Source organism: Camelus bactrianus, chromosome 32, assembly GCF_048773025.1.
Source record: "Camelus bactrianus isolate YW-2024 breed Bactrian camel chromosome 32, ASM4877302v1, whole genome shotgun sequence".
In the NCBI taxonomy this organism is placed as follows: Eukaryota; Metazoa; Chordata; class Mammalia; order Artiodactyla; family Camelidae; genus Camelus; species Camelus bactrianus.
In genome coordinates, this window is record NC_133570.1 from 21,803,109 (window position 1) to 21,828,926 (window position 25,818).

The window sequence follows — 25,818 nt, forward strand, 5'->3', positions numbered from 1 at the left end:
GGCGGCCCGGCGGGGTCTCCCTCCCGGGGGTAGGCGGGAGCGCCGGCGCGTGGCCTTGGCTGAAACGGAGGCGAGGGCCCCGGAGGCCTGGGCCTGGGGACGCACGGCTCGCAGTTTTCGGTCATCGCTCTTGCAGCGAGCAGGTTCCTAGGAGGCATATAGAGCGAGAGAGGAGTATCGACCCGCTGCGATTGTGATCTGTTCCTGGTTGGATATTTTTTCCCTTAAAAGGCGGTGGGGTTGGGGGGAGGGGTGCGAGGGCTTGGGCCGGGGCTCGGTATCCTGCTGGGGACCGGCTCTGAGCCTCTCTGGGCGGTGGTGGCAGGTGGCAGGAATCCGCCTAGGCCGAGAATTGGGGTTCCCTGTTACAAGAGAGAAGAGGATGGGAAGGCAGCGCCCAGACCAGGCTTCCCTGGAGTTTGCGTCTCAGGATGGAGGGACCCGCCTGGTAGGGACGTCTGCTGGCTTGGCGAGGCAGCCTGGCTTCTGACCCGCTCCTTTCTGCCCAAGTGATCTCCCTGCCCTAGGGATCGAGTCCCTCTGCCCTCTGCTCAGTCTGGAGGAGGCTCCTTGGCCAAATTCAATTAAGCCAATGTTTACTGAGCGTTTACTCCCCAGGGCCTGGTGCTGGGGTGGGAGTGGACTGGCCCTGCCCTCCCGGGACTGACTCACTGCCCCACAGGGGAGAAGCATCTCCACCCAGAGGACCCAGCCCTGAGTGTGGGTGAGGGGCCTTGGGAGGGGCCACAGAGAGGTGATGAGGGCCGGGGTCAGATGAGCCTGTGGGCAAAGTGACATTTGAACTGGAGCTTGAAGGACATGGGCACAGTTGGGGTGAGCATTGTGGGCAGAGGGGAGTGCATGGACGGAGGCCCAGAGAGGGCGCTCGGGCAGTCAGGTCTGGCAGGAGAACAGGGTGTGCTTGGGAAAGGTCATGGGGCTGCCTGGGGCTGGGGTTGCTGAGGCGACTGACGACCCAGCACCTGTCAGCTATGTTTGCTTAAGTGGAGGCCGCAGTTTCCTCACCTGTACCAGGGAGCAGCTCTGTGACCCAGGATTGGGTGGGCCTGGGGAAGAGCTGGGAAGACCTCGGGGCTGCTTGCAGCCTAGGACCACCCTTTCAGGCAGGGCTGAGGTACTGGCCAACCAACCCCTGGCCCCTCTTCCTAGCCAGCATGGAGGACAGTGTTGAGCTGGCGACTCTGTCCCTTTGGGGTGTGGACGTGTGTGAGCAGTAACTGGAGACGTGGGAGTCCCATGGAGGGGCAGGTGGCCTGGGAGGGCCTGGCCTTGCCCAGGTGTGGTGGTGTGCTCCAAGCATGGTGAGACACGGGCATGTGGCTTAGAGCTCTCGTGCCTTTCTCTGCCAGATGCTGATTTTCCAAGCCAGGAGGTAAATAAGACAGTTCCTCCCCATCAGAAGGCCAGTGTCGCCTGCTGCCCTAGACCTGCCCGCCTGCCCGCTCCTGGGGATGTTTTTGCCCTCCCTCGGAAGGGATTGTTTGTCACTCATCTGTGTAGCATGCCCCCTCCCTGACCTGTCCCCACTTTTGGCTGAGACCCAGGTGGCTGCAGGGAGAGCAGGGCCACCTGCCTCCCCTCAAGGGATGCGACCTGTGCCCATGTGACGGAGCTGCCTCACTCTGTGCTGTCGCACGGCCCCTTTCTGGGGGCCTGCATGAGACTCTAGATTTGGGACACAGGGAATGAATTCTCTGCTCTGTCCCCAGCTTCTCAGCTCCTATCTCCTGGAGTCCCAGGAAGAAAAGCACCTTGTCTGGATCTCCGAATCTCCTAGGGCAGTTCCAGGGACTCCTGGGTAACCAGATGGACTTGGCCAGGTTGCCCAGGGTCCCTGGGGAAGGCCAGTGGGATGGAGGGACAAATGTCAGGGAAGACTTAGGGTCTGGCCCCAGCGGCCTCGACCCAGCCATGTGGTTGACTCGTGGTGCACCTTCAGTGACCCTGTGCCACACCTTCCACCTTGGACATGAGGCCTGGGCAGCCCTGCCTGCCCTGTGCTAGCCCTCGGAAGACTCGAAATGCCGTGTGGCTATAGGGCATTCTCCAGAGTTGCAGGAACTCTGGAGGAGGCAGATTAGCACACTGCAGTCCCCAGGAAGGAAACCCGGTGTAAATGAGCCCCAGGGACAGGCCTGTACACCCTGTGGTTGGCAGGAAGGAGGCCACAGGGAAGTGGACAGAGGCACAGGGCAGATATGGTGGATCCGCCCTGGCGGGAGCCCAGAGTGGTGGCCTGACAGCTTGTGCAGACCCGGGGTGGGGGGAGCCCCCACGGAGGCAGTGGAAGACGTGGGTCAAGCCTAGTCCCGCATCCCTGGTCCAGCCACACCCTCCCTGAGCCTCCTTGTCCTCACCATAAACAGAGCCAGGAGTCCCCTGCCTGTCCCTGCATGAGTCCTCCCCATGTTCATGCTGGTGGGAGAGGCGCTTCCTGGGAGTGAACTGACAGGGACCAACTCACAGGGGCCTCCTGATGGGTTCTCGGGCTCGAGGGAGGAGCTGAGGGAAGGAACCTCTCTCATTTGCTCATCATTCATTTCCTTCCGCTGATATTTACCAGCACCTGCCACGTGCTTGGGCGTGTGGGGCACAGAGTCATGGCGGGGAGCAGGACAGACACCCTGTCCACTCTCATGGCACTCACCCAGGTAACTGAGTGCCAGGTACGACAGGTGCTGGGAAGAGAACTAAAGCGGTTGGTTGGGGGGGGTCCTCTGTGTAGAGGGGCTGTTGGCGCAGCACAGTGGAGAGGTGATGGGCAAGTTGTGTGAACAACAGGGAAGAGCACGGTGAGGGGGTGGTAGCAGGTGCAAAGGCCCTGAGGCCAATGTATTTTTGCTGCAGGAGGCCCCACCACCGCCAGAAGGCCAGATGGCTGGAGCCAGAGGGGGGCAGTTGAATCATGGAGAAGGTCAGATAAGATCACACTTTTAAAAGACCTGGCTGGCTGGTGGGTATGGGGGCAAGACCAGAGTCCACCAGGGGTTGCTGCAGCATTTGGGGGGAAGGGCTACTGACTCAGTGGGGTGGGAACGGGAGTGGTAGTGATAAGTGTTTGGATGCAGGATTTAGTTTAAAGGGGACCTGCTGGTGGAGAAGAGGTGAGGACAGCTCTGGAAGGACGGAGTTGGCCTTGGCTGAGAAGGAAGACTCATCATGAGAAGCAGGGAGTTGGGTTAGACCCAGTGGACATGTGCACACGTGGTGGTTAGAGTGGAGAGCCAGGCTGGAGCTGGGAACCTGGAGACCTTACACCAGGAATGGGGGGAGCCAGAGAGCAGTGAGGTCACTCGGGGATCAAGAGTAGGTGAGACCAGAAGGGGCTGGGCCAAGCCTTGGGCCCCACTGCTCAGAGCTGAGCTGAGACACAGCCAGCCGCACAGGAGGGCGTTCCTAGAGGGTGGGTCCCCTGTGTGGGGACTAAGATGCATGGGACCCCACAATTCGTGAGGTCCTTGTTAAAAGTTATTAAGCATTTCAGGACAGCGACAGCAGAGCTTAAGGCTGGGCGTGGGGCCCGTAAGCCCGGTCGTGGAGGCTGCCAGGACAGTGCTCTGGCCGGAGCCTGCTCTGCTCTTCACTTGCCTCCCGTGGGCAGGGGGCTGTGTTGGGCACTTGGTGCCACTTTGTCTGGTCAGCACCGGCCACAGGCCTCACCCTGGCCCCTGTGAGTGGCGCTTCTTCCCGCCGTCCGTGCCCCCCGCAGCCTCGGGCCCTCAGGCAGGAGTCACAGCTGGACAGTGGAGCGCTGGGCAGCCTGTTGGCAGGAGCCAGGCGCATGGCGGGCGACCCCACGCACAGTGGCTTCCTTGAGTTCATCTCTTTCCAAAGGAACCTGCCACATCACAGAGTTTTGAGTTATTTGCTTCTAAATTAAGGTATAACTCTCTTTTAAAAAGAGATGTCCCCAGAGAATCCATCAGAAAGTGCTAAGGAGTGAGGCTGTTAAAATCTGCGGTGCGGGGAGGGCCTTCCAAACCGTCGAGCCCAGCGTTCCTTCCAGCAGCCACTGACCAGAATCTTCTGGCCATGCGGGCAGTGGGCGGAGCTCGGCGGCAGAGTGGGAGCCTGCCCCACCGAACCCCCTGCGCTGGGTGGGCTGCCCCGCGGACGGTGGCAGCGAGTGGACGGCGTGTGCAGCTTCCTCAAAGCCCGCGAACAGGCGGTCGGGGAGGCAGTGGGATCGCGTTCTCCTCCCACAACCAGTTCCGCCAGGAAGGGGCCTATTTTTACCTCCTCCTCTCCTCTCGGTGGAGGAGACAGGGACTGGGGAGGCGGGGGCTCCCAAGTGGGTGGCGGCCAGCCTGGGCCCCGGGCAGGTGTCCAGGATAACCTGAGGGCTTCTCAGCAGCCTGGCGTCCCCCTTCCTGCAGGTGCCGGCCTCACTCTGTGCCGGGGTCCTGGGAAGGGGTCCGGGAGCTTCTACATGGATGCCCGCGTGCCGCTGGTGCCAGCTCCAAGGTTCTGGCCGCTGCCCTGGCCTGCGGCTGCCGCAAACCTGGTCCTTCCCACTGGGGGGGGGCCCGGCTGCTCCTCACGGCTACTCTTTCTCCCACCGGTGGCTCTCAGGCAGGGTCCACACACATCCTTGGGGGTCCAGGAGGAGGCTCGCAGACCTCTGGGTTCTGTTTGCATTCCAAGGCCCGTCGGGCCCTCTGTCCAGAGAGCACCCATGTCCACACCCACCCAGGTCTCGTACCCCTTCCTGCCCGCACCCGGGGGACTGCTGCCTGTCTCGCTTGTGCTTGTTCACCGGCTCTCTCCTGGACCTGCATGTATGCTCTGTGAGGTCAAGACCTTCGCCTGCTGTTGCCCACTCAGAGTCTGGCCCCCAGGGCCCAGCCTGGCCCTCTACAGGGACGTAGGAACTGGCTGTTGAAGGGGCGTAAACGTGGCCTGCATGCCTGTCACTTCTTGCTTCCTGTGGCCCCACGGTGTGACCACCAGGACGCGGACAGCTGGCCTGCCATCCAGCCCTCATCAGGACGTCTGGGTGCGGTGGCTCTGTCCCCAAGCTGGGCTTTCCTCCAGCATGGTCGCCCCCCTCACCCGCTCTGTTACCTCTGATATGCTGTGCAAACATATTTCTTGATAAAATGCTGGGAAGAAAAATAATTAGAGTGTTGCTTCCATTATCCAATTTCTGATTAATCAAACTCTCTTTGTCCTCGGCCAAAATCTGTTCATTTCCCTTAAACACTGGGCCAGTGCCAGGCATCGATTTCCTCTGTGATAACACCACGCACGCATGCACATCCCGCCCTGCCCCTACCCCCTGCAGCAGGGAGGAGGGTGCCGAGGTTCTGACAGGGCCACCCTGGTGCCCCCAGCACCACCTGCCACCTCCGGGAAGCGCCATGACCTTGCCACACCCACCATCTCTGCTCCTGTGCCCTGACTGGGCTCGGCCCCTAAGTGGCCTCAGTCTCCAGGTGTGCTAGTCTTGTCACTGGCTGTTCTGGGGCTCCCCTGGGGCAAGAGATGGAGGGCTGGAGGGCTGGGGTGGAGGAGTGTGGAGGGTGCGGCCGCTGTGGCTGCTGGGAACTGGTCAGAAGGGTACGCTACTGCCCCAGGCTCCAGGCGGGCCAGGACTTTGGGAAATGTCCTGTTAGCAGCACGGAAGGCTGGGGCTGGCGGGGAGGCCGAGGGTAAGGGCCAGGGCTTGTGAGGGGGCCTCAGGGTGGGGTTGGGGGCATGCTTTCGGTGGCAGCCACAAAAACCCAGCCCTAACGGGCTTACCAGATGGAGGAACACTTGGGCTGGGGGCCGAGGCAGGGTGGTGTCAGGGTCGGTCCAGGCCAGGCAGGAGGCAGCCACACGTCTACTGTGTCCCTCTGGGGGAAGGCCAAGGGCCTTGCTAGAAGGCTTCCCAGAAGTCCCCGCGGCCCCTCCCTGCGCCCAGTTGGCCCCTCCTTCCCTCAGTACAAAGGGCTGGGGTGGATTTATCAGCACCTGCTTCCTGCCAGGTACTTGGGGGCCGTAGGACACATCAGTGACAAACAGACCCCAGCCCCTGCCCCGCGGAGCCCCTGCCCCGTGGAGCCGGCGTTCTGTAAGCACAATGAGGCGGGAAACTCGGTAGGCGAGTCACGGCCGGTTAGAAAGCAGCAGAGCTGTGTGCGATTGGGGCATCGTGAGTAGGGTGAGGGCCTCCGAGGAGGGGACCTCTGAGCCACTGGAGGGGTGGATGGAGTGGCTCTCTGGACAAAGGGTGTTCCGGGCAGAGGGCATGGCCAGTGCAAAGGTCCTGAGCTTAGAGCCTGCGAAGTGCTCGCGGACAGCAAGGGGGCCGGTGGGTCAGGAGTAGGGAGTGGAGGTAGCATAGGGGGCAGGTCAGAGAGGCAGGGCTGCCACAAAGCCCTGGGGCCCCACAGGGCCTGGACTCTGGCTCCCAACTGAGATGGCTGGTGGGCTGTGGGAAGGCTTTGAGCACAAGAGACGCTCTGCCTTGTGGTTTTACAAGGATCCCCCGGCCGCTAGGTGGATAGGTCACTGTGGTGGTCCAGAGGAGGGGTGGGGTGAACGGTCAGACTCCAGACCGAGGACTCTCCTGAAGCCAGCCAGGCCCAGCCCTGACCGGGGTGCAGGCTCTGTTAGAAAAGAAGTGGGAGGGGCATCTGCTGGTGCCGGTGCCCCCAGGCTCCCTCTCCCGTTGCCCGCTCACAGCTCACACTGCACCCTTGGCCAGAGAACCGCCCTTTTCTGGACACACTCCTGCCCGGGAGGCCCTGCCTTGGTTTCATTCACGCTCCGGATGGGTCCTGCTGTGGCTGAATCCACATCTTTGCCTGGTTCCCACCCCTCCACAGCCCTGTTCTGCCTCCTGCTCTCCTCAGCTTGTGCCCCCGACTGGCCACATGCCTGAGAGTCCCCGTCATAGACTCTGCTTCTTGAGAACCCTGTCCAGACAGGGTCAAGGCTGCTGTAGGCTTGGACACTCCTGGCGGTGGCCTGTCTCAGGGGAGGACCAGTGCGAGCCACTGAGAGTGCCCTGGGGCCAGCTTCCAGGGCAGGGACCACTGGCCTCGGGAGGACCCACGGTGCTTGACAACACGCATGTTCTGGGCCCTTCCTCAGACCCAAGTGGGCCAGACATCTGCGCTTCTTTTGAGCCACACTGGCCTCTCAGACCCCACAGCCTGCAGGCCTACTTGCACTTAGGAGGCTGGGGAGGAGGGCTGTGAGAAGGGCAAGGAAGAACCCACGCCCACCAGCCACGTGAGAAGGACAGGGAGGTGGGGAGCATAGAGCCTTTGCCAGAGAGGGTCCAGCCTGGGGGCAGCCAGGGTGGGAAGTTGGGTCACGGGATGCCACATGCAGAGGTGGGACATTGCAGGTAACAGACTTGGGTGGTTAATTCAGTTCCGCCCAGCCCAGGGGCCTGCCTGAAAGTCTGCAGTTCCCTTGGCTCTGGGACCCTGGAGCCAGGCTCCCAAGGCTCCCTAGTCAGTGCCTCCTTCCCCTTGGGTTTTACTTATTTGTTTACTCCCGGCCTGCAGAAATCTCTGGCCTGGTTTCCTCCTGAGTCAGTGTTCCTCAGGCGATGTTATCACATCCCGTCTGGTCAGCCGTGGCGGCTGTGGCGGGAAGGCTGGACATATGGCCAGGGGCGTCCAGAGCCCAGGGACAGTGCGGGCTGAGGGGAAGGGCCTCCCCAGTCACAGTCATCAGTCCTGAGGCTGGGAGGCTACGTGGCCAGGGCTGAGCTGTATGTTGGGGCCTCCCTGCAGCTGGGACACTGCACCCCAAGCCCATCCGCTGGGACCCAGGCTCCACAATGAGCAAGGAGGGGGCAAGAGAAGGGGGCACATGTCTGGTGAGATGCGCTAAGGGTCTGGCAGGCTGGGGGGCTTGGGGTGGACGCAGAAAACCCACACACGAGTCGGTCGTGTGTCCCCAAGCCCAGTTAGTGGTGTGCCACGTGCGTGGGCTGCTGCTTCCCCAGTGTCTGCGGAAGCTGTCTTGATGTAGGAAATGCACAGCTGTTTGCCAGCCTCACAGAAGCCCCGCACCCCACACCACCACCCAGCACGCTGAGTGACGGACGTGCTCATGGCAGAGCCACGCCCGTGTCCCCGGCAGGCCAAGCACTCTTGATGGCGGGCACTGGAACCTGCCCGTGGGCACCGCCCTGCACTCCTGTGGGGTCTGTCCCCGAGCCGTGTGTCCACTGTCTCGTGGATGTGACTGCGTCACGGTACAGAGGGCTTCCATGGAAGGTCAGCAGCGCTTTGGGAGGCCTCAGCAAAAGCTGCGGTCAGGGCGAGGCAAGACCACTCTAAGGTTGGGAACAGGGAGCTGGTGACTCAGATTTGGTCCCGGTCACTTCACCCCCCTCGGCCAGGTGGTGCGTCCCCTGGACATTGCACGTGGTGTCTGCTGTGGTTGAGGCGGGGGTGGCGACAGCATCCCCAGAGGGGGAGCCTGCCCCCTCAGCCCCGAGACTGCAGACGAGTGCACGTGTGCCGGTCTCAGGTAAAATAAAGTGTTCACGGCTCGTGCCATCGCTTCTCACGACCCCTGCTTCAGGCCACGTCCAACATGCCAGCCAGCTGGTGGCCCCAGCGTGGACGGTGACTGGTGGTTGATGGGTCCTAGAAATTGGTCTGTAATGAAGGCAGGGTCTGCAGGGTTGGGTTTTCGTTGGTTTTTAGCATTAGGACGAGGGGTCTGGGGCCCTCTGCTTGAGTGAGTTGTAGAGCCTGGTCTGCGGCAGACAAGGGTGGGGACAAAGCCCCTTCAGGAGAGTCGGGGGCAGCGAGCAGGGAAGTGGGGTTTCCCGCATGAGGGCACAGGGAGGGACCGGCTGTACTGGTTTCCTCAGAGTGAGGGCTGCCTGGGCCCTCTGCCGGGGGTGCACTGGGGGTGCAGGGTCCTCCCCCGCCCAGGCTTCTGTTTTATCTTCAGCAGGATGTGAAGTGGTCAGGACAGTGTTTTGGATGGGCACGAGCTGCCTGGGAGGGGAAGAGCAGGGGCGAGAGGCAGGGCGCACAGGAGGGCTCAAGAGGACCCTTGCCCTCAGTTAGAACAGGAGGTGGGACAGGGAGTGATGGAATCACAGTGGGGCACGCAGAGTTTGGAGTCCTGGGGCTCAGCCTGCCCCTTCGCAAAGGCAAGGGGTGGGGGTGGTGAGATGCCCTGGGACATTTGAAGGAGGCGTGGGCACAGACAAAGGTCCCAGAGTCCCAGGGGCATCAGGGGCTCGGGAGTGGCTGTGGGTCAGTAGAGACCTCCACGGGGCTGGTGTGACCACAGTGGACCCCCTGCAGAGGGTCCCTGGACATGGTCATATGAAGCAACATGCTCAAAAGTGGGCGCTGGGAGCTTTGGAGCCACGCACCAGGTACCATCTGTTCTGCACATCTTCATGGTGCACCAGGAAAGGAGTGCAGAGGGTCAGGTGTGGTGAGGACAGGAGGAGCCGTGGGTGAAGTCCGGTCCCCCTGCCCAGCTCAAGGATACTCAGCTCAAGGTCACAGGGGGCAGATCGCAAGTCTAGACAGTGCTGCAGGGGTCGGAGGCCCTCTCAGGGCAGAGGCTCTTGCCTGGCCTCCAAGCAGTCATTTTCAGCCCAGTGGGCCAGATAGGACACTGAGGGCGTGGGGGTGGGAGATGCAGCCGGGGCTCTGGGACCTGGGACCTGGTGGGGCTGTGGAGGCCAGCCTTCCCCAGAGGGCAGCTCCGGGAAAGTGGCCTATCCCTGCCCCCTTCCAGCGTTATTGGCACCAAGACAAGCAGGGGTTTTTATCTCCTCAGAGAGAAAGATGTGGCTTTTTAGTCCAAACGTTTGTGATGCTGGCCAGGCCCATGAGCTGTGGGGTATGAGGGTGGCTTTTGCAGGGAACCCCTGTGTCTAGCATCCCACCTGGATCCAGGCCTCCTGCCCCGAATGGTACCTCCCTGGGAAAAAGGGGGTCCCCAGGGGCACAGTTTCTGGACTTCTGCCAGGACAGCCATCACTGACCGCTCCCTCAGGAACCGCGGGAGGGACACTGCCCCGGGCTGGGCCCCCCACTGCCCACCCAAGCCCTTGAGGCAGCATCTCCCCGGTGTCCCTGCCCTGCCTGCCTCCTGCCCTGCCCATGCCCCCTCCCCTACCCTGTGTGACTGGTGGTCCTGTCTCCTCCAGCATCACCTCCCTGCTCCCCCTTCTCCCCAGCGCTTCTCTCTACTAGTCTCCCCACTAGAACACAAGCCCCTTGGTGCACAGCCTCACCCCTCCACGCCCGTGTTCCCAAGCCCAGAGCAGAGCCTGACACACTGTGATGATCAGACAGGGCCCAGGGGTCGATTGATTGCCCATTCAGCTCTGAAGGCCGAGGTCTGGGAGCCCCGATGAGACCAAGCAGGTTGGGGCTGGTGCACTTTCCTGAGACGGGAGACGAGACAGCCTCTGACATGAGTGAGGCAGAGGGGTGCCTGCTGACACCACGGCCCAGGGGGTCCAGTGGGGAGGGGCTCAGGCCCCAGGGGCCCCTTTCTGCATCCCTGGGGGCTGGATGGCACCAGAACATGGAGGTGGCCTGAGGCCACAGCTGGGAGCAGCACCAGCCATCCCCTGAGGAAGGTAATCCTTTCTTATTTCTCTCAATCCTTTTTCTTCAAGGAGAAAATCCCAGTTTGGTGCCTGCATGCCCCCCCACTCCCCCCTGCGATAATCTCGTTGTTCAACGAGGGCCACCCTGCAGCTGCACCCTGCCCCCCACCCCAGCCCCCCGGCTGCACCCTGGCCGCAGCAGTGACACCAGCTCCTGTTCTGGTGCCTTCTGTCTGTACTGTGACTCGGACTCTCTGTTCAAAGCAAAAGCGTGAGGCTGCTTTTAAAGTGCAGCTGAGTGAAAGCAAGTCGGTTTAAAGAAAACCATGGAGTAAATGACGGGAGGGACCAGGTTGTGTTGTGGTCAGGGGTCCTGTGGGGCTGAGCCCTGCAGGCCCCCAGCAGGCAGCCCTGAGGAAGTGGCCCCCTCCCCAAAATGTAGTTTCTCCATCTGTAAGGCCGCTCTGGGTGCCCCATGAGGCTGATGCCAGGAGCCGCACACCGGGCAGAAGTGCAGACTCCTGGGGCCCGAGGAAGCAGCCCAGCCCTCTCCCCAACCCCACAGTGCTCAACTCCCGTGGAGGGGCCCTCCCTGAGGCCCAGCCCACAGCCGCCCTGATGTCCAGGGACACATGGACATCCCCACGGGGTCTGCAGGCCCGGGCTGCAACCAGATTATGAGGGTGACGCATGTGGATGAAGCCAGGACAGGCTGCCTGGGGCGCCCGTTGGCCAAGCAGGCGCTGTTGAGCCCAGAGGTGAAGGCACCGTCTTGGGGCTGCAGCTCATGGGGGTTCATGGGGGTGGAGCCTGGCACGAAAGGGCAAGGAGGTCAGAACTGCAGGCAAAGGGTGTGGGCCCATCAGAAGCCGCAGACCGGTCCAGGCGGGGCTTGGGAAAACATAGTGAGGGGGCCCAGGACCCAGTGCTCAGGCAGGAAGGAGCCTGCAGAGACGTCCACTCAGAGAAGGACACTAGACTCCAGCTCACAGAGGGACACGGTTGCTCCTGAAGAGGGGAGGAGACTGGTCATTGGTGATGGCCGAGGGCAGAGGCTTTCTGGAGGGAGCTGACCCAAGGCCGGCGGCTTCAGGGTGTGGGGAGAGAGACACACTCTTCAGAGTAAGATGGAAACGACCTGGGTGGGTTCAGGCCCAGGAGGTCAGCGGCCGAGGCGAGACGTGGCCCTGGGACTCAGGCCGGCCCCCTGTCAGGTCTGCACAGAGAGCTGCAGGGGCCAGGTGCAGCCCAGGTTCATTGAGCTGGGGGTGGGACGGGGTCCTGGGTGCTGAGTCACAGCCCCACCCAGCTCCACAGGGCCAGAAAGGCCCAGGCCCTCCGACACCCCTGGTCGCTGCTCCAGGGCCGGCACTCTCTGGCCATCCAGGTGTGGTCTCACTCAGCCTTGCTGGCCCTGTGGCCTCGGCTGCCCTCTGCCCCGGGGGACCACCCCTGTCCTCCACTCAGCTGGCCATTTGCTTGGGCCTCAAAGGCCCCCTCCCTAGCTCACCTCTGTCTGGTGGCCCATGGACCGGGCTTTCCTTGGGGCGGGAAAGGGTCTGGAGAGTGAGGGCTGGACACTTGTCTCATCTGTGTCTCCCTCCAGGGAAGAGGGGGGGCCTGTGACGAGGGTGTCCCGCCCGCCGGGTCCAGCCTTCTAGCCCAGTAAGCTGATAAGCCGTCTTCTCTCCTTGGAGACCCTCTGGCTTAGCCCGGCTTGGGCGCGACACCTTAAGTGACCTTGGCCTTGGGCTCCCTTCCTGTGTCAGGGGCAGGGGGCAGGAGGGGCTGCTCAGAGCGAAGTCAGGGCTGGAGTTCACAGGGCCTTGCTCGGCTCAGCAGTGTCCCCCCCACCAGCTGGCCCAGTAAGTAACTGTAGGAGACAGAGAGACCCCGCCCTCCCCTCGGCCCCTCTCACCTCCAGCCCACGGGCACCTCCACTCCCTGCACACCACACACAGTGGCACACAGACACTCATATACGTGCTCGGACCCCCACACAGCCTCATAGCTAGACAGGGGCGCACACACGTGTGTTAAGTCCTGCACACGGACACGTGCACAGGTCTGCACGCAGGCAGGCCACAACACACAGGCATACAGGCAGCCACACGGTCACAGATAAGGCCTGCGTCGGGGGTGGGGCTCCTCCTCGTCAGCCTGCCCTCTCCTCTGGCCTTGTGCCTCTCTCCTCCTCTGTCTGTGCCCAGCCACGACACGCCCTCTCTCCCCTTCCTGCCCCCCCTACCTCACCCACTCCTCAGTAATTTCCAGCCAGACCCAGCCGCGCTGTGGTAGGGAGTCCTGAGTGTTGAGCCCTGGGGACCTGTGAGCAGTTACTGGCCAGGGAACGAGGTGGTTGTCCCACCCTTGGCCCAGTGACTCTGGGCTGGCTGGGGGAGTCCTTGGGGGTCCAGGAAAGCACAGTAGACCCAGAAAGGTCGGACCGGCAGGAGCCTGAGAGTGTACCATCCTGAGGCCCCTCCGCCCCAGACCTCCCTCCCTGCATCCATGCACAGCCCCGGTCCTGCGCCAAGTCCACAGCACTGGACACTCACACCCCCAGGCATGTGGCTGAGCCCGCGGAGCTGTCGGGAGGGTTCTTAGTGGGGCCTTCTGCTTGGCTCTGGTGCTCGGCAGGAGGGTGCCTCTGACTGAGGGGCCCACCTGGGGTGTCACTGTTGGTGGCTGCCCTGTGCAGGTGGCGGTCCAGCTCTCAGACGCAGCCAACGCGCTTTGCTACCCCCGGCCACGTTGCCCTATGACTGCACTGGCCAAGGACCACGTGGCCAGCTCCACTTTTTTCTAGGGGGTGTGGTGGTAAAATACACAACGTAAAATTGACCATTTTAACCATTTTGAAATGGTGCAGTTCAGGGGCATGACCCACACTCACACTGCTGTGCTGCCGTCCCCACCAGCAGCTCCAAAATTTCGTCTCCTCAAGCTGAAACTCTGTATCCGTTAAACAGCAGCTGCCACCCCGCCCCCGCCCCCGCCCCCGGGAGCCGCCGCTCTGCTTTCTGTCTCTATGAATTGGACAATTCTAGGGACCTTGTGTAATCAGAACCACCGGGATTTGTCCTTTTGTGACTGGCCTGTTCCACTTGGCATAACATCCCCATTCAGCAGTGTTGTGGCAGGTGTCAGAATCTCCTGCCTTTTTAAGGCTGAACGGCATTCCCTTGTGTGACTTTACCACATTTTGTTTGTCCGTTTATCTGTCAACGGACACTTGGGTTGCTTCTGCCTCTTGGTGATTGTGACTAATGCTATTATGAACATAGGTGTGAAAAAAATCTCTGAGACCCTGCTTTCAGTTCTTTTGGGTATAAACCCAGGAGTGGAATTGCTGGCTCATGTGGTAGAATCTGTCTTTAATTTTTTGAGGAACCTCCACACTGTTTTCCACAGCAGCTGCACCATTTTACATCCCCACTAGCAGCGTACATGGGTTCCAGTTTCTTCTTGTCTGACCAGTGTTCTTTATTTTCTGTTGTTTTTTTTTAAATAAAAGCCATTCTGGTGAGTGCGAGGTGGTATCTCAGTGTGATTTTGATTGCAGCTCTGTGGTGATTAGTAATAACGCTGAGCATCATTTCTTGTGCTGATTGGCCATTCGTGTCTCTTGTTTGGGGAAAACACCCATTCAAGTCCTTTGCCCAGTTTTGAGTCAGGTTGTGTTTTTGTTGTTGAATTTCAGGAGCTCTCTGTGTATCCTAGACGTTCGTTCCATGTTGGGTATACGATTGGCAGGTGTCAGTGGCCTCTTTACCTGATGATATTGTTTTTTGATGCACAAACTTTTTGAATTTTTGTGGAATCTAGTTTGTTTTTTCTTTTGTTGCCTGTGCCCTTGGTGTCATACCCAAGAAATCACTGCCAAGTCCCATGTCAGGCAGCTTTTGCCCTGTGCTTTCTCCTAAGAGTTGTATAGTTTTAGGTCTCCGATGCATTTTAAGTTACTTTTTGTCTATGGTTTTGGTAAGGGCCTTGCCGCTTTTGAGGAGGTCCCAGCCTGGTGGGAGGAACCAGAGAAGGGGAGGACGTGGTTGAGAGAGACCTGGTGCCCGCCGACGGGGACATGGCATGCGTGAGCCAGCCCGTGAAGAGCAGGCAGAGTTCCCGTGCGGGAGTGGGGCGAGGGGCACCCCCGATGGGGAGCAGCCCGGGTGGCCGAGCGAGCCATCCAGGGGACAACCTGTGCTGCCCAGCGGGCTCCCCGGGCCCAGGCTGGGGGGCAGGTTGGATTTAAGAAGTCCCTGAGGTCATGCGGTCATGTGCAGCGCTGTGAGGATGTGGCCAACAGCTCGGCCATCCAGGTGCAGCCCTGCACGGAGGCGGGACCAGCCCCCTGGACCCTAGGCAGTGCCACCTGTCGAGGCTAGACTGCATCCCAACAAGGAGGGGTCCAGAGGGAGGTCACTGCAGGGAGACCCAGCGCCTGGGACCCTGGGGGCCCTGAAGAGCAGGAGGCAAGTTTTGTCCCTGTCACTGGCCAGCTGATGGAGAATTGGTCACTAGGGGCCTGGCTGTATCTCAGACCTTTTAGACACAGAATTGAGAAAAACGTTCATGACAACGTGGGGCACCCCCAGTCTGGCCTGCATCACCTTCAGGTGGGAGGGCCCCAGGAGCCCTGGGCGGCCACTGGTGGGGGCTGTGCCAGGTCATCACAGGGACCAGGGAGCAGCCCCTGGTGCCCTGCCCCACGTACTCACCATCCACCAGAGAGGCAAGTTCCTGGTGGGACTGTGTGCAGACCTTTCTTGTGACACAGTTCACGGAAGAAAGTATAAGAAACATGGTAAAATGCACAAATCCCATGTAATTTCACAGCCTAGAACTCACTGCTGCTCGGAGAGTAACTTTGCAGACCTCTGCTCACATGGTGCACACACGTGGCAGGGGACCTGTGTGTTCTGCCTGTGTCGTGTTCACATCATCCTACAACACATGCTCCAAGAGCGCCCACCCCGTGCCCAGCTAGGGGTCCCCACAGGGCATCTGTTCTCAGCATGATCACCAGCCTCGCTCGCCGGGGCCCTGCTGACCGACCAGCCAGCCATCTAATCGCTGCTCTTAGCAGCACATCCCCAGGGGTTCCTGGTACATCCCTCGTCCTCAGGCCATGGGGCTGCAGAGACGCGGAAGAGACACTCAACATCCCCAAGGCTGACCCCAACCCCCACACTGGGCGCCTGCCCTGTGCCGGGCCCTGCACTGGCCATGCCTGGACCCACGTTACCAGAGGCTGCTGCAGAGGGCAGGGCAGGGGCGGAGGCTGAGGCGACAGAACAGGGGGAGCTCACAGGTGTCGGGAATGAGGGGCACTGGCTGGGTACTGGGCTCTGTGCTGGACACTTTTCCTCTCGGGAGTCAGCTGTGGCTGAGCTGTGACCAGCGAGGGACAGGCTTGGAGACGGGGAGTCACATGCCCAACCACACAGCTGGGGTGAGACTCCCCACCCTGAGAGCAGTGGGGCACACTGAGGTTCCCCTGAGGGGCAGACGGAGCTGGGGGATGGGGACCTTGGCCAAGGGAGAGAACAGGCTCAGGGTCAGCTCCAAGGCGGGATCGCTGGGACTGGCAGGCACGAAGGCAGCGGGGAGGGCCATGGCAGGGGGTGTGGGGGGCAAGAGATGGACAAGATACAGGGCCTGTTGGCCTTGGGCCTGAACAGGGGCATTACGGGTGAACACTGGCTGTGGCTGAATGAGGAGGCTGCAGAGGGCAGCCAGGTCGGGACAGAGATTGGGCGAGGGGGCAGAGCCCGAGCTCTGGGGCTACCCTGGTGGTAAGGGCCCTGGCCCAGTTACCGTAGATGGTCAGGGAGCCCTGGGAAGAGCACGCACGAGGCCAGCAGAGAGCAGGGGCTGGGGCCCTGTGCCACGTGTGAGCACAGCTGCGCCTCATTGACTAACGATGGGGGCACTCGGCCTGGCACCGGGGAGCCTCTGGGCCGCCCCTGCCTTGCCCTGGACTCACTGGTTCCTGGTGCCCTCAGATGTGCTCTGGCCTGTCTGGCCAGCCACACCTGGCGGCCATCCTCCCCTAGAGAGAGCAAGGGTGACCCAGCTCCTGGGAGGCAGTAAGGGTTGGGAGCACTCATTGACCCTGGCCTGGGACCCCACTGTCTACACGTGGGTAGAGCGCCAACAGCTGCAGGAAAGGACACGGGACCACCATACGGAGTCCTCACCACCACCAGATGGGAGACTGAGACTTGGGGAGGGTGAGGTCACTGGGTCTGGTGGGCAGGGCAGGGTTGTGGCACCCCGGGCTCCCTCCCCCTCTGAGGACCCCTGGGCCCGGTGTGGTGCAGGTCACTCTCTCTCAGGCTTCAGGCCAACTGGCCTGCGGGAGGGCTGGGGTGGCAGCCGGGTGTGTTTGTTTTGCTGTGGTTTGAGCTCCACGGAGGGGAGGGCTCTGATTCATTGTTCCCCAAGCCACTTCCTGCCATCCAGAGCTCCCCTGCCCACCCCGCCCGCGGTGGGAGGAAGCTCACGCTGTTCTCTTGTTGGCAGGTGAAGGGCGGATGCCCGAGGCAGGGGGGCCACAGGGAGCACCCGCGACCTCAGCACTGGCTGCTGGCCTCCCAGCTGCGCTTGGCAGCATTGCCACAGCAGCCGGCAACCAGAGGCTTCCCACCACCGCGAGGACTGGGGATGACTGTGGCACATCCGGCCCCGCGGCCACCCCGGCAGGTGGAGTGTCACTGAGGGAGGGCTCAGCCACCTCCCGCAGCACACGCGCCATGCCAGCTGGAGAGGAGGCGCCGGGGCAGGGGCTGCAGCAGCGGGGCACGACCTCAGCCCCCGACCCACGTTGAGTACTCCAGGGCCCCGGGCTGTCCATCCGTCTGTCTGCTGGGCGCCCCCGCCCCGTGTCTCAGCGTCTCCCACCCAGCGTCCACCAGGAGAGGTGCCCATCCCGCTCTCCGCTTCTGGGCCCGCCGCTGCCGGACCATGGGATGTCGGCAAAGCTCAGAGGAGAAAGAGGCGGCACGGCGATCCCGGCGCATCGACCGCCACCTGCGCTCGGAGAGCCAGCGGCAGCGCCGCGAGATCAAGCTGCTCCTGCTGGGCACCAGCAACTCGGGCAAGAGTACCATCGTGAAGCAGATGAAGATCATCCACAGCGGCGGCTTCAACCTGGAGGCCTGCAAGGAGTACCGGCCACTCATAGTCTACAACGCCATCGACTCACTGACCCGCATCATCCGCGCTCTGGCCGCGCTCAAGATCGACTTCCACAACCCCGACCGCGCCTACGACGCGGTGCAGCTGTTCGCACTGACCGGCCCCGCGGAGAGCAAAGGCGAGATCACGCCCGAGCTGCTGGGCGTCATGCGGCGGCTCTGGGCCGACCCCGGGGCGCAGGCCTGCTTCAGCCGCTCCAGCGAGTACCACCTGGAGGACAACGCCGCCTACTACCTGAACGACCTGGAGCGCATCGCCGCGCCCGACTACGTCCCCACCGTGGAGGACATCCTGCGCTCCCGGGACATGACCACGGGCATCGTGGAGAACAAGTTCACTTTCAAGGAGCTCACCTTCAAGATGGTGGATGTGGGCGGGCAGCGGTCGGAGCGCAAAAAGTGGATCCACTGCTTCGAGGGCGTCACCGCCATCATCTTCTGCGTGGAGCTTAGTGGCTACGACCTGAAGCTCTACGAGGACAACCAGACGGTGAGTGGGCCCAGCTTTCCTCTGCCCATGGCTGCCGCGCCGGGCAGGGTGGGAGCGGCTGCCGTCCCAGGGGAGCCAGGGCGGCTCCGGCGAGGACCTCGGGGTAGTCCAGACGCCTGCCCAGTTCCCCTCAGTGGGCAGGGCCGCCCTCACTGGCTGCAGACAGCACTGCTGTCATTGTTCTTGCAGGCCCTGGTGCCCAGGTGGCCTCTCCTCAATGCCGTGCGAGCTGACCGCACACCCCACAGCTGGCACTCACAGGGCACAGGGGGCCAGCTCTCTCCTGCGCAGGACCTGCTCCCCAGACCCAAGAGTGTGTTGCCTGGGTCTGGAGGAGGGGCCCTTGGCTGTCTGAGGGTGGGGAGGGCTGGCTGGGGAGGAAAGGAAGCTGGCACCACACAGGCTTCATGGCAGGTGAGGTTGGGTGCATGGCAGCTAATGCTGGAGACAGGAGGGAGGTTGGCAGGTCTGCAGGACCAAGGAGGCCATGGCCCAGGCCAGGCGTCCAGTTGCTGGTCCGTGTGGCATCTCAGTAAACTCACACAGCTCCTACCAGCCAGGAACCACGGCCTCAGCCCCACAACCTGACCCAGGTCCTGAGAGTGTGGCAGCCACAGGGTTAAGAACCATTTCTGAGGTTTAACCTCCAGTGGTTGGGTGAGGGGGCAGTTCTCTCAGGCCCCCAGCCCAGGCTGAGAACCACCTCGTGGGCTGGGGGCTCAGGTCACATGGCAGGGAGGCTCCAGGCATGTGCGTGGTGGAGGTGCCAAGGGGCAACCTGGCCCAGTGCGGAGCCGGGGTGTGGGGTGCTCACGGGGGAGCCGCTGGGCCAGAATGGGAGTCGGGCCCCTGGAAAGACAGGGTGGGCAGTTCACTGCAGGCCCAGACAAGGCAGAAGGCCCTGGGCACGAGGTGCTGCAGTCTCCCCAGGCACCCAGAAGTGGTGGTGGTGGAGTCCGCTCAGCCCAACAGGGATGCCCCACAGCAGAGGGTCTGTGCCAGGCAGGGTCACTGAGCAAAGATCCAGAATCTGCCCTTAAGAGGCCTTTGATCCTGGGGTGGGGGTGGGGGGCGTGGGGACAGACAGGGTGTCTGCAAGGGGCTGTGCTCTGAGTCCTTGCAGCTCAGGGCCGCCTCTTCTGTCATTCCTAGGGCAGGTGTGGTGAATTCCCTTGGGGCTGGGTGGGCTCCCATGTTCATGGGCAGGCCCTGCCTGCCAGGCCTGCACCCACAGGTGTACCAGGTCGCGGGAGGCAGGATGCCTGGGCCCTGAGTGGGTCCTGTGTTTCATGGAGGGATTTGGCTACCAGCCCTGCCCTGAATCTGTCAACCAGGAGACGGCCCAAGTGTCCTCAAAGACAGGCCCAAGGCCAGGCCTTCTGCCCGGGGCCCTCCTGGCTCTGCCCAGCCAGCCCCGCCTCCTGAGCTTTCTCCTCTCTGCTCTGGTTTCGCTCCCTTGTGCTCCATGCTCTCCGGCCTTAAGCATGTGACCACCTTGTCCCTCCCTCTCAGCCCCTGCTGCTCAGGGCCAAAGCCTGGCCCACCCTCCAGGTTCCATCTCAGGTGTCACCCTCCTGAACCCAGCCTGGGGCCTGCACTCCCCTCCATCACCGTTGTTCATCACAGGTGGGTCCCCATCGTGTGCAGATGAGTGGCTGCCCCACTAGGTAGGGTGGACAACTGGGTGGACAGGCAGCCCTCACAGGGCCTCGCATCTCTGGCGTCCCCCTGCCCTGTCCCCGGGGGCTGCAGCTGCTGGCCTGGCTATGGGTTTCTCTGTGAGGCCTGCCCATGTTCCCTGGAAGCTGCTAGGCCCTGGGGCCAGCAGGGCCTTTCCTAGAGGGAGGGGCCGGCAGCCAGGCCTGTGCCCCAACCCCTTCACTACCTGCCCACCACCTGGTCTCGGCAGGCCTGGGGCGGTGGTTGTTCACCAGAAAAGGAGACTCTTGATGACTCGAGCGAGGCTGGAAATTCACTGGATTCCAAGTGGTTCTGACCTTTCATGCTCTACCAGCAGTATCTCGGGGTGGAAAACAAACATTGCAGACAGACAATACCGTCTGTTTCTCCTGCAGCCAGCAGGCCACGAGGTGGGCTGGCCGCCCAAGAAGAGCCCGCCTCTCTGTGCCCCTGCCTCCCCCTGCCTGCCCAAGGCAAGTGCCGCCGTGGCGCTGGGACAGGGCTGCTCCCCCACCAGTGAAGGGCCCCGGCAGAGGCCAGGCAGCCAGGAGCAGGCCCGGCTGATTCTTGCAAAAACCAAAGGGGCCTGGGGCCCAGTGCCAGGCGGCTCTGGACTCGGCTCCTTGGAGCTCTTCTACCCACTTGGCAGCTGAGGCCTCGTCTTCCTGGGACGGAGGGCTGGCAGAGCGCCCCCCACGCCTGGCAGAGGAGCCCCAGCCCCACCCCCGGGCGCCTGCTGGCTTCTGCGTCAGCATGTTGCCCAGGGTGACGTCAGGCTCACTGGGCTCCTGGGCCCGGAGGGCTGTGGAGGCCACAGCGCATGCTGGGCAGCACCTGGGCAGGGGGCAGATTCCAGGGCGTCTGTGGACCGTGGCCACGAGCAGATCCCAGGAGCCATGCCCAGCCTTGGCGACGATTCCAGGCCCTTGTCTTGGAAGGATTTAATGGGGTCCCATCCTACCTGGAGCCCCATCCCCCCATGAAGTCCTGCAGGTACCGGGGGCTCCAAAATTGGGTGGGCCTCCAGTCTCCCCCCGTAGGGCTGCCCCAGGCAGCACAGAAGTCCAGAGCCTAGCCCAGGGATGCATCACCTGGTGTCCTCTAGGGCAGCCATGCCCAGTGTCCCTGTCACTGGTGGAGGCATAGGTCACGGGCTCACTCATGCAGCCTTGGGCTCTCTCTGAGCCACACCTGCTGCCTGAGGCTGAGCCAGGCTGCCCCGCCCACCCACTGCCGCCACTTCCTTCGCCACCTGGCCAAAGGCCTCTGCCAGGAGTAGAGAAAGGCAGGAGCTTGCTGTGGCCCATGTGGGTGCAGAGGTGCGCTGGCTGACTGCCCACCCCGTGTGACAACCCCACAAGGCTGTGCACCTCAGGGCCCAGGTGGCCTCCCTGTTCAGCTGGCCCCCCTCCTTTAGTGCCCAGCAGGCAGGACCCCAGCACCCTACTAGGAACCTGTCACCCGGCCTCAGCCCCGCTGACCTGCTGATGGATTTGCGGCCTCTACATGGTGGCAAGTCCTTCAGAAGGGACAGACGAGGCTGTGAGGTGTCAGTGTTCTCACGGGTACACCCATGGCAGCTCACTGCTATTTCCTGGCAAGGCTGTCAGCAGGCCTGCTGTATACCTGCTGTGCGCCTGCTGTGAGTACAAGGCCCCGGCTGGGGCCAGATGCCAAGGTGATACCAGGACACAAGGAGCTGAGGATAGGGATGCTCACACCCAGCACAGCCGAGCGTCCTGTCGGCAAACCCTCATGCTTCCTGGGACCCAGCAGGCACAGGTCTCAGGGTGTCCCCCCTTTGCCTTCCTGCGGGGCTGCCTGTGGGTGGCCTGGTGTCCCCAATGCTTATCCAACAGTAGCTGGTCATCTTTGTCCAGGAGGGCCCCTGGAGGTGGGGGTGAGACATGAGGATGTGCCCTTTAGGGGTAAGGTTCTGCAGGTGGCAGCCCTGGCTTCTGGGTGCACAGCTGTGGGGACACTCAGCACTTCTGGGGGAGCCCCAGCAGGTGCCGGGCCTTAAGAAGGGCACAGGTTGCTCCAGGCCACGTACAAGTAGCACATACCTGCTCCCTACCACTGTGCATTGTCATTCAGCCCAGAAAGGGAGCCTGTATCAGTGCTGCAAGAATGCCATCATGTCACGAAACGGTGCTCCCGGAGACTGCAGTGAGACTGGCCATCATCTGCCCGTGACAGAGCGGGTGGCATTTGTCCAAAGGCTGTGGTTACAAGTGGGAGATGCCAGACGTGGATGACACCCAGCTTAGATTAGAAAAGGACCTGACGTATCCTTGAGTGTCCTTAACCAGCCAGCTTTGCAGATGAGGAAACTGAGGCCCAGAGATCACCCACCATGTGTCCCAAGGCTAGAGCCAGGGTGGGGGCAGTGAGCTGGGCTCATGACACTGGAGTGGCCATCAGGGTGGGGCACTACCCACAGTCCCCACCTCGTCAGCAGCAGGACCATAGGGAGCCGAGGCAGAGCATGTCCCCTCTCTACCTCCGGCTCCTGACCCAGACCAGGACATAGTTCCAGGAACCGTGCCATGGGGACTTGGGGCAGAGCCAGAGAGTGTGCCATTGACCCGCCTGGAGGCCACCAGCCTCCCCCCTCCGTCCCCCAGCACTGGTCTCCCTGAGCAGCTCCTTCTGGTCTCATGATGTGCCAGGGCCACGTGCAATTTGTGACCTCTGCAAACCACGCTGACCTTGGGACAGCGGAGACTTCCTGAGCCAGAGCCAGAAGGCCGGTCCTGGTCGGCAGAGGGGCCTGGGTTGTACAGCCCAGGCAGATTTGAGAGGCACTGCAGAGGCCAAGGCAGTGAGAGGGACCCTGGCTGGGCTGTGATGGCACCTCCCACATCAGGTGCACCAGCACAGGGCTCAGCTGGCCACGCACTCTCTCCAGCTGCATCCCCCCCGCAGTGCAGCCCGGCGCTTTCTCTCTGTGGCCTGGTACTCCTCCTAAGCATCTGAGACATGTGGCCAGCTGCGAGGGGGTTGGGCGGTACTTACAACCAGGTCTCTGTGGCCCGAAGCCACTGCCTGCACTTGTGAACAGTACCCCCACCTGCCTGCTGGCTCCTCTGGCCCTGGCCCCATCCAGGGTCCCTCGCTCCGTTGCCTGGCCCTTGTCTCAGCCCTGAAGAGGCTGAGGCCGTCTGGTCCTCACCTTGGTGGGCCGTGGGGTCTGACCTGTGGCTCCCACTCATGAGTGGCCAGTGGTGACAGGTCTCTGCCCCCCCAGGGCCTGGGCTTCACGTGGGGTGAGGGGACAGCCGGCAGCCAGCCCTCCCCTGCAGCACAGCCTGGCGCTTTCTTGTGGCCCTTGGTTGGTCCATGCCGACTGACATTTCGATTCCTTGGGCTGAGCCCACCCCCGCTCCCAGGGGACACCAGCACCAAAGCCACTCTCAGTGGCAGCTTCCCAGTCTACCCTCCCTGTTGCCCTGGGAGCTTCCTGTCTCCCTCTGTGCTCAGCTCATGCCCTGAGCGGTCAGAGGTCAGCCTCCCACCCAGTGTGGCCTCCCTCCAAGCCTGCTCCACACTTTGGGGCCTTAATAGGCTTTTCTTTCCATTCCTCCCATCTCCTCATCCTTCTAGACCCACCCCTCCATGGTGGCCACCTCCTGCTGTGTCATTAGAGACCCTTTCCCAGGCATAGGCTGTCACTGAACACAGCTGGATGGCGGGGATGCAGCCCCATCTGCCTCCCCCACTGGACAGACTGGCTCAGGCCTTCGCGTAATCTGCATGGGGGTGTCCACGTGTTCCTGAGATCTCTGAGACCAGGGCCTCCCACATAGGCAGGCTGGGGTCCACCTCCTGTCCTGTTGTGGACAAGCCATGCGGGAGGGAGCCGGCAGGGGCTGTCAACACCACGCGGGCAGGGCTGGCCTCCCTCCCTTGGAGGAGGCCGCTGGAACCCACGTGAGCAGGGGCAGAGCCTCCCACATTGCACACCAGTCTGTTGCGGGGCCGGGCCTAGCTGGTACCAGCTCACGAGCGCCAGTTTAATATCATGTTGGTAGATTAAAATCAGCCAGGAGTAACTACACCACGGGAACTGGCAGCCGCTCGGTCCCCCTCATCCCTGCCGGATGTTAAACAGGCACCAGCCTCCTACAGCAGTGACCCCCAACCCCAGCAGGAGCACCCTGCCACTCATGCCTGCTCATGGGTGAATGACAGGGTCGTTGGCAGCATCTGTTTCCAACCTCCTCTGTGACCCCTCGGCTCTTCCTACTCTGGCCCTGTGACTGCACGTGTTTCTGTTTGTGTTTGGCCCGTGTGAGAACCGGGATTGGCCAGGACGGCTCCACGCTCTCCCTGGGCAGATCCTCTGCGCAGAGGAGCAGGCTGGGTGGTTCTGCTTTCTCTCCGTCAGGACATTAGGGACCAACCCAGGAGTCGGCTCCTGCTGGGTGTCCCGTGTTTCCACCTGGGGACAGGCCCGTGGGGGGAGGCAGCTGTAGCCGTTCCTCCCCTGAGGTCACACAGGGACCATACTGGGCAATCGCCCCCCCTACCCCCGCCCGTGGCCAGTGGATACTGGCTGTGGCTGGTCTCAAGGCAGCCAGGAGGGCTTCCTCTGCCCCCGAGGCCAGCTTGCAGGGGAGAAGGGCCTGGACATCACGGGCAGGGTCTGGGTGGGTTGGTGGAGGTACTCTGGGCTCCATCTGGGCCTTGTGAATCCCACGTGGGTCCTGGGGGCTGTGGGGGGCCATGCAGAGCTGGGCCACCTGGGCAGGGACCCAGGTTCTGAGCCCGATCCCTGGCACCGTCTGGGGTGGGTGTTGCTGCTGGGGTTCTCAGGGGCCTCTGCACATCCCACGTCTGCACATGTCCCCTCTGCCACGTGATCTGCTCTCCTCAGCGCTCCTCCAACCAGCCCAGTGCCTGCATTCCGCGCTTACCCGGAGCTCCAGGGCAGAGGAGCCTCCCAGGCCACATCCCGCTCAGCGCCCAGGTCAGCGGGGTAATTAATTTCCTGAGCGTATTAGCTCTGCTCCTTACACACACATCAGAACTGCTCTGGATTTTAAGACGCAGATTATTATTGTTTTAAGGGATTTCTATAATCCGAGAACTGAAAAACAACTTCTCTTATCAAAAGCAGACTCCAGGGAGCAGGTGAAGAGCACTGGGGGACAGGCTGACTCAGGGACCCCTAGTAACCGGCATAGATGGGGCGTGGGATGCCTGCCACCCAAGGGGTCCTACGACTGGTCCTGAACAACACGGACAAAAGCTTCTGTCTTAACAGGACACGTGCCGCTGCCCCCTACCCCAGCCCCACTGGCTCCGACATTTGAGTTTCTGGTAGATCTGAATACAGGCAGCGAGGCGGAGGGAACTTGGTCATCTGATGAGGACGCCCCTCATGGAGCAGAAGGTGCCCCTGTTCCCTGCACGTGGCTCCCCACTGGACACGTGTCCTCAGGCCCAGAGAGCAGGGCCAGGCTGGCTGGCCCGGGAGCCCGGGCCACAGCTGGCCCTAATCCTGTCTTCATCGTCCCCTGGTTGGCGAGACCTTGGCTCCTATGCTTTCTTTAATTTCATGAATAAATTCAGTGAACTGGAGGCACCAGGCCTCACATCTCGAGGTTTCTGCTGAGGCCAGCCCCGGGCCACAGCCCCGCAGACCTTTTCTGGCCTCCAGTGACCCTGAGAAGGCTGACAGTGGCCTGACCAAGGAGGCCTGGCGTGGCCAGTTACCATCCACCGGGGAAAGAGAACATTCTGGAACAGCTGACCAGGGCACTCTGTGGTCCTGGGCAGCTTCCCACCCTGGCCCTTGGTCCCGTGCCTGCCGGGCTCCCTGGCCCGCCCCCTCTGACTCCTCTGTCAGCCTCATCTGCCCACACACAGGACCTCGGGAG

General features: G+C 62.2%; 2 protein-coding genes across 4 annotated transcripts in view; one reads left to right on the top strand and one right to left on the bottom strand.

Moving 5' to 3' along the window:
- RSPH14 (radial spoke head 14 homolog) overlaps positions 1-25,818 on the bottom strand; it is a 53,878-nt gene that overhangs the window by 8,608 nt on the left and 19,452 nt on the right. The window lies entirely within an intron of this gene.
- The window catches only part of GNAZ (G protein subunit alpha z), a 36,120-nt gene that overhangs the window by 493 nt on the left and 9,809 nt on the right, over positions 1-25,818 (top strand). The window contains exons 1-2 of one of the 3 annotated variants that reach the window (XM_010955427.3): positions 5,964-6,076; positions 17,090-18,253. In XM_010955427.3, the coding sequence (XP_010953729.1) occupies positions 17,531-18,253 (723 nt within the window). In that variant the 5' untranslated portion in view covers positions 5,964-6,076; positions 17,090-17,530. Of the gene's footprint in view, positions 1-5,963; positions 6,103-17,089; positions 18,254-25,818 lie in introns of those variants that run through there. The other 2 variants (XM_074356179.1, XM_074356178.1) reach the window with 2 other exon arrangements.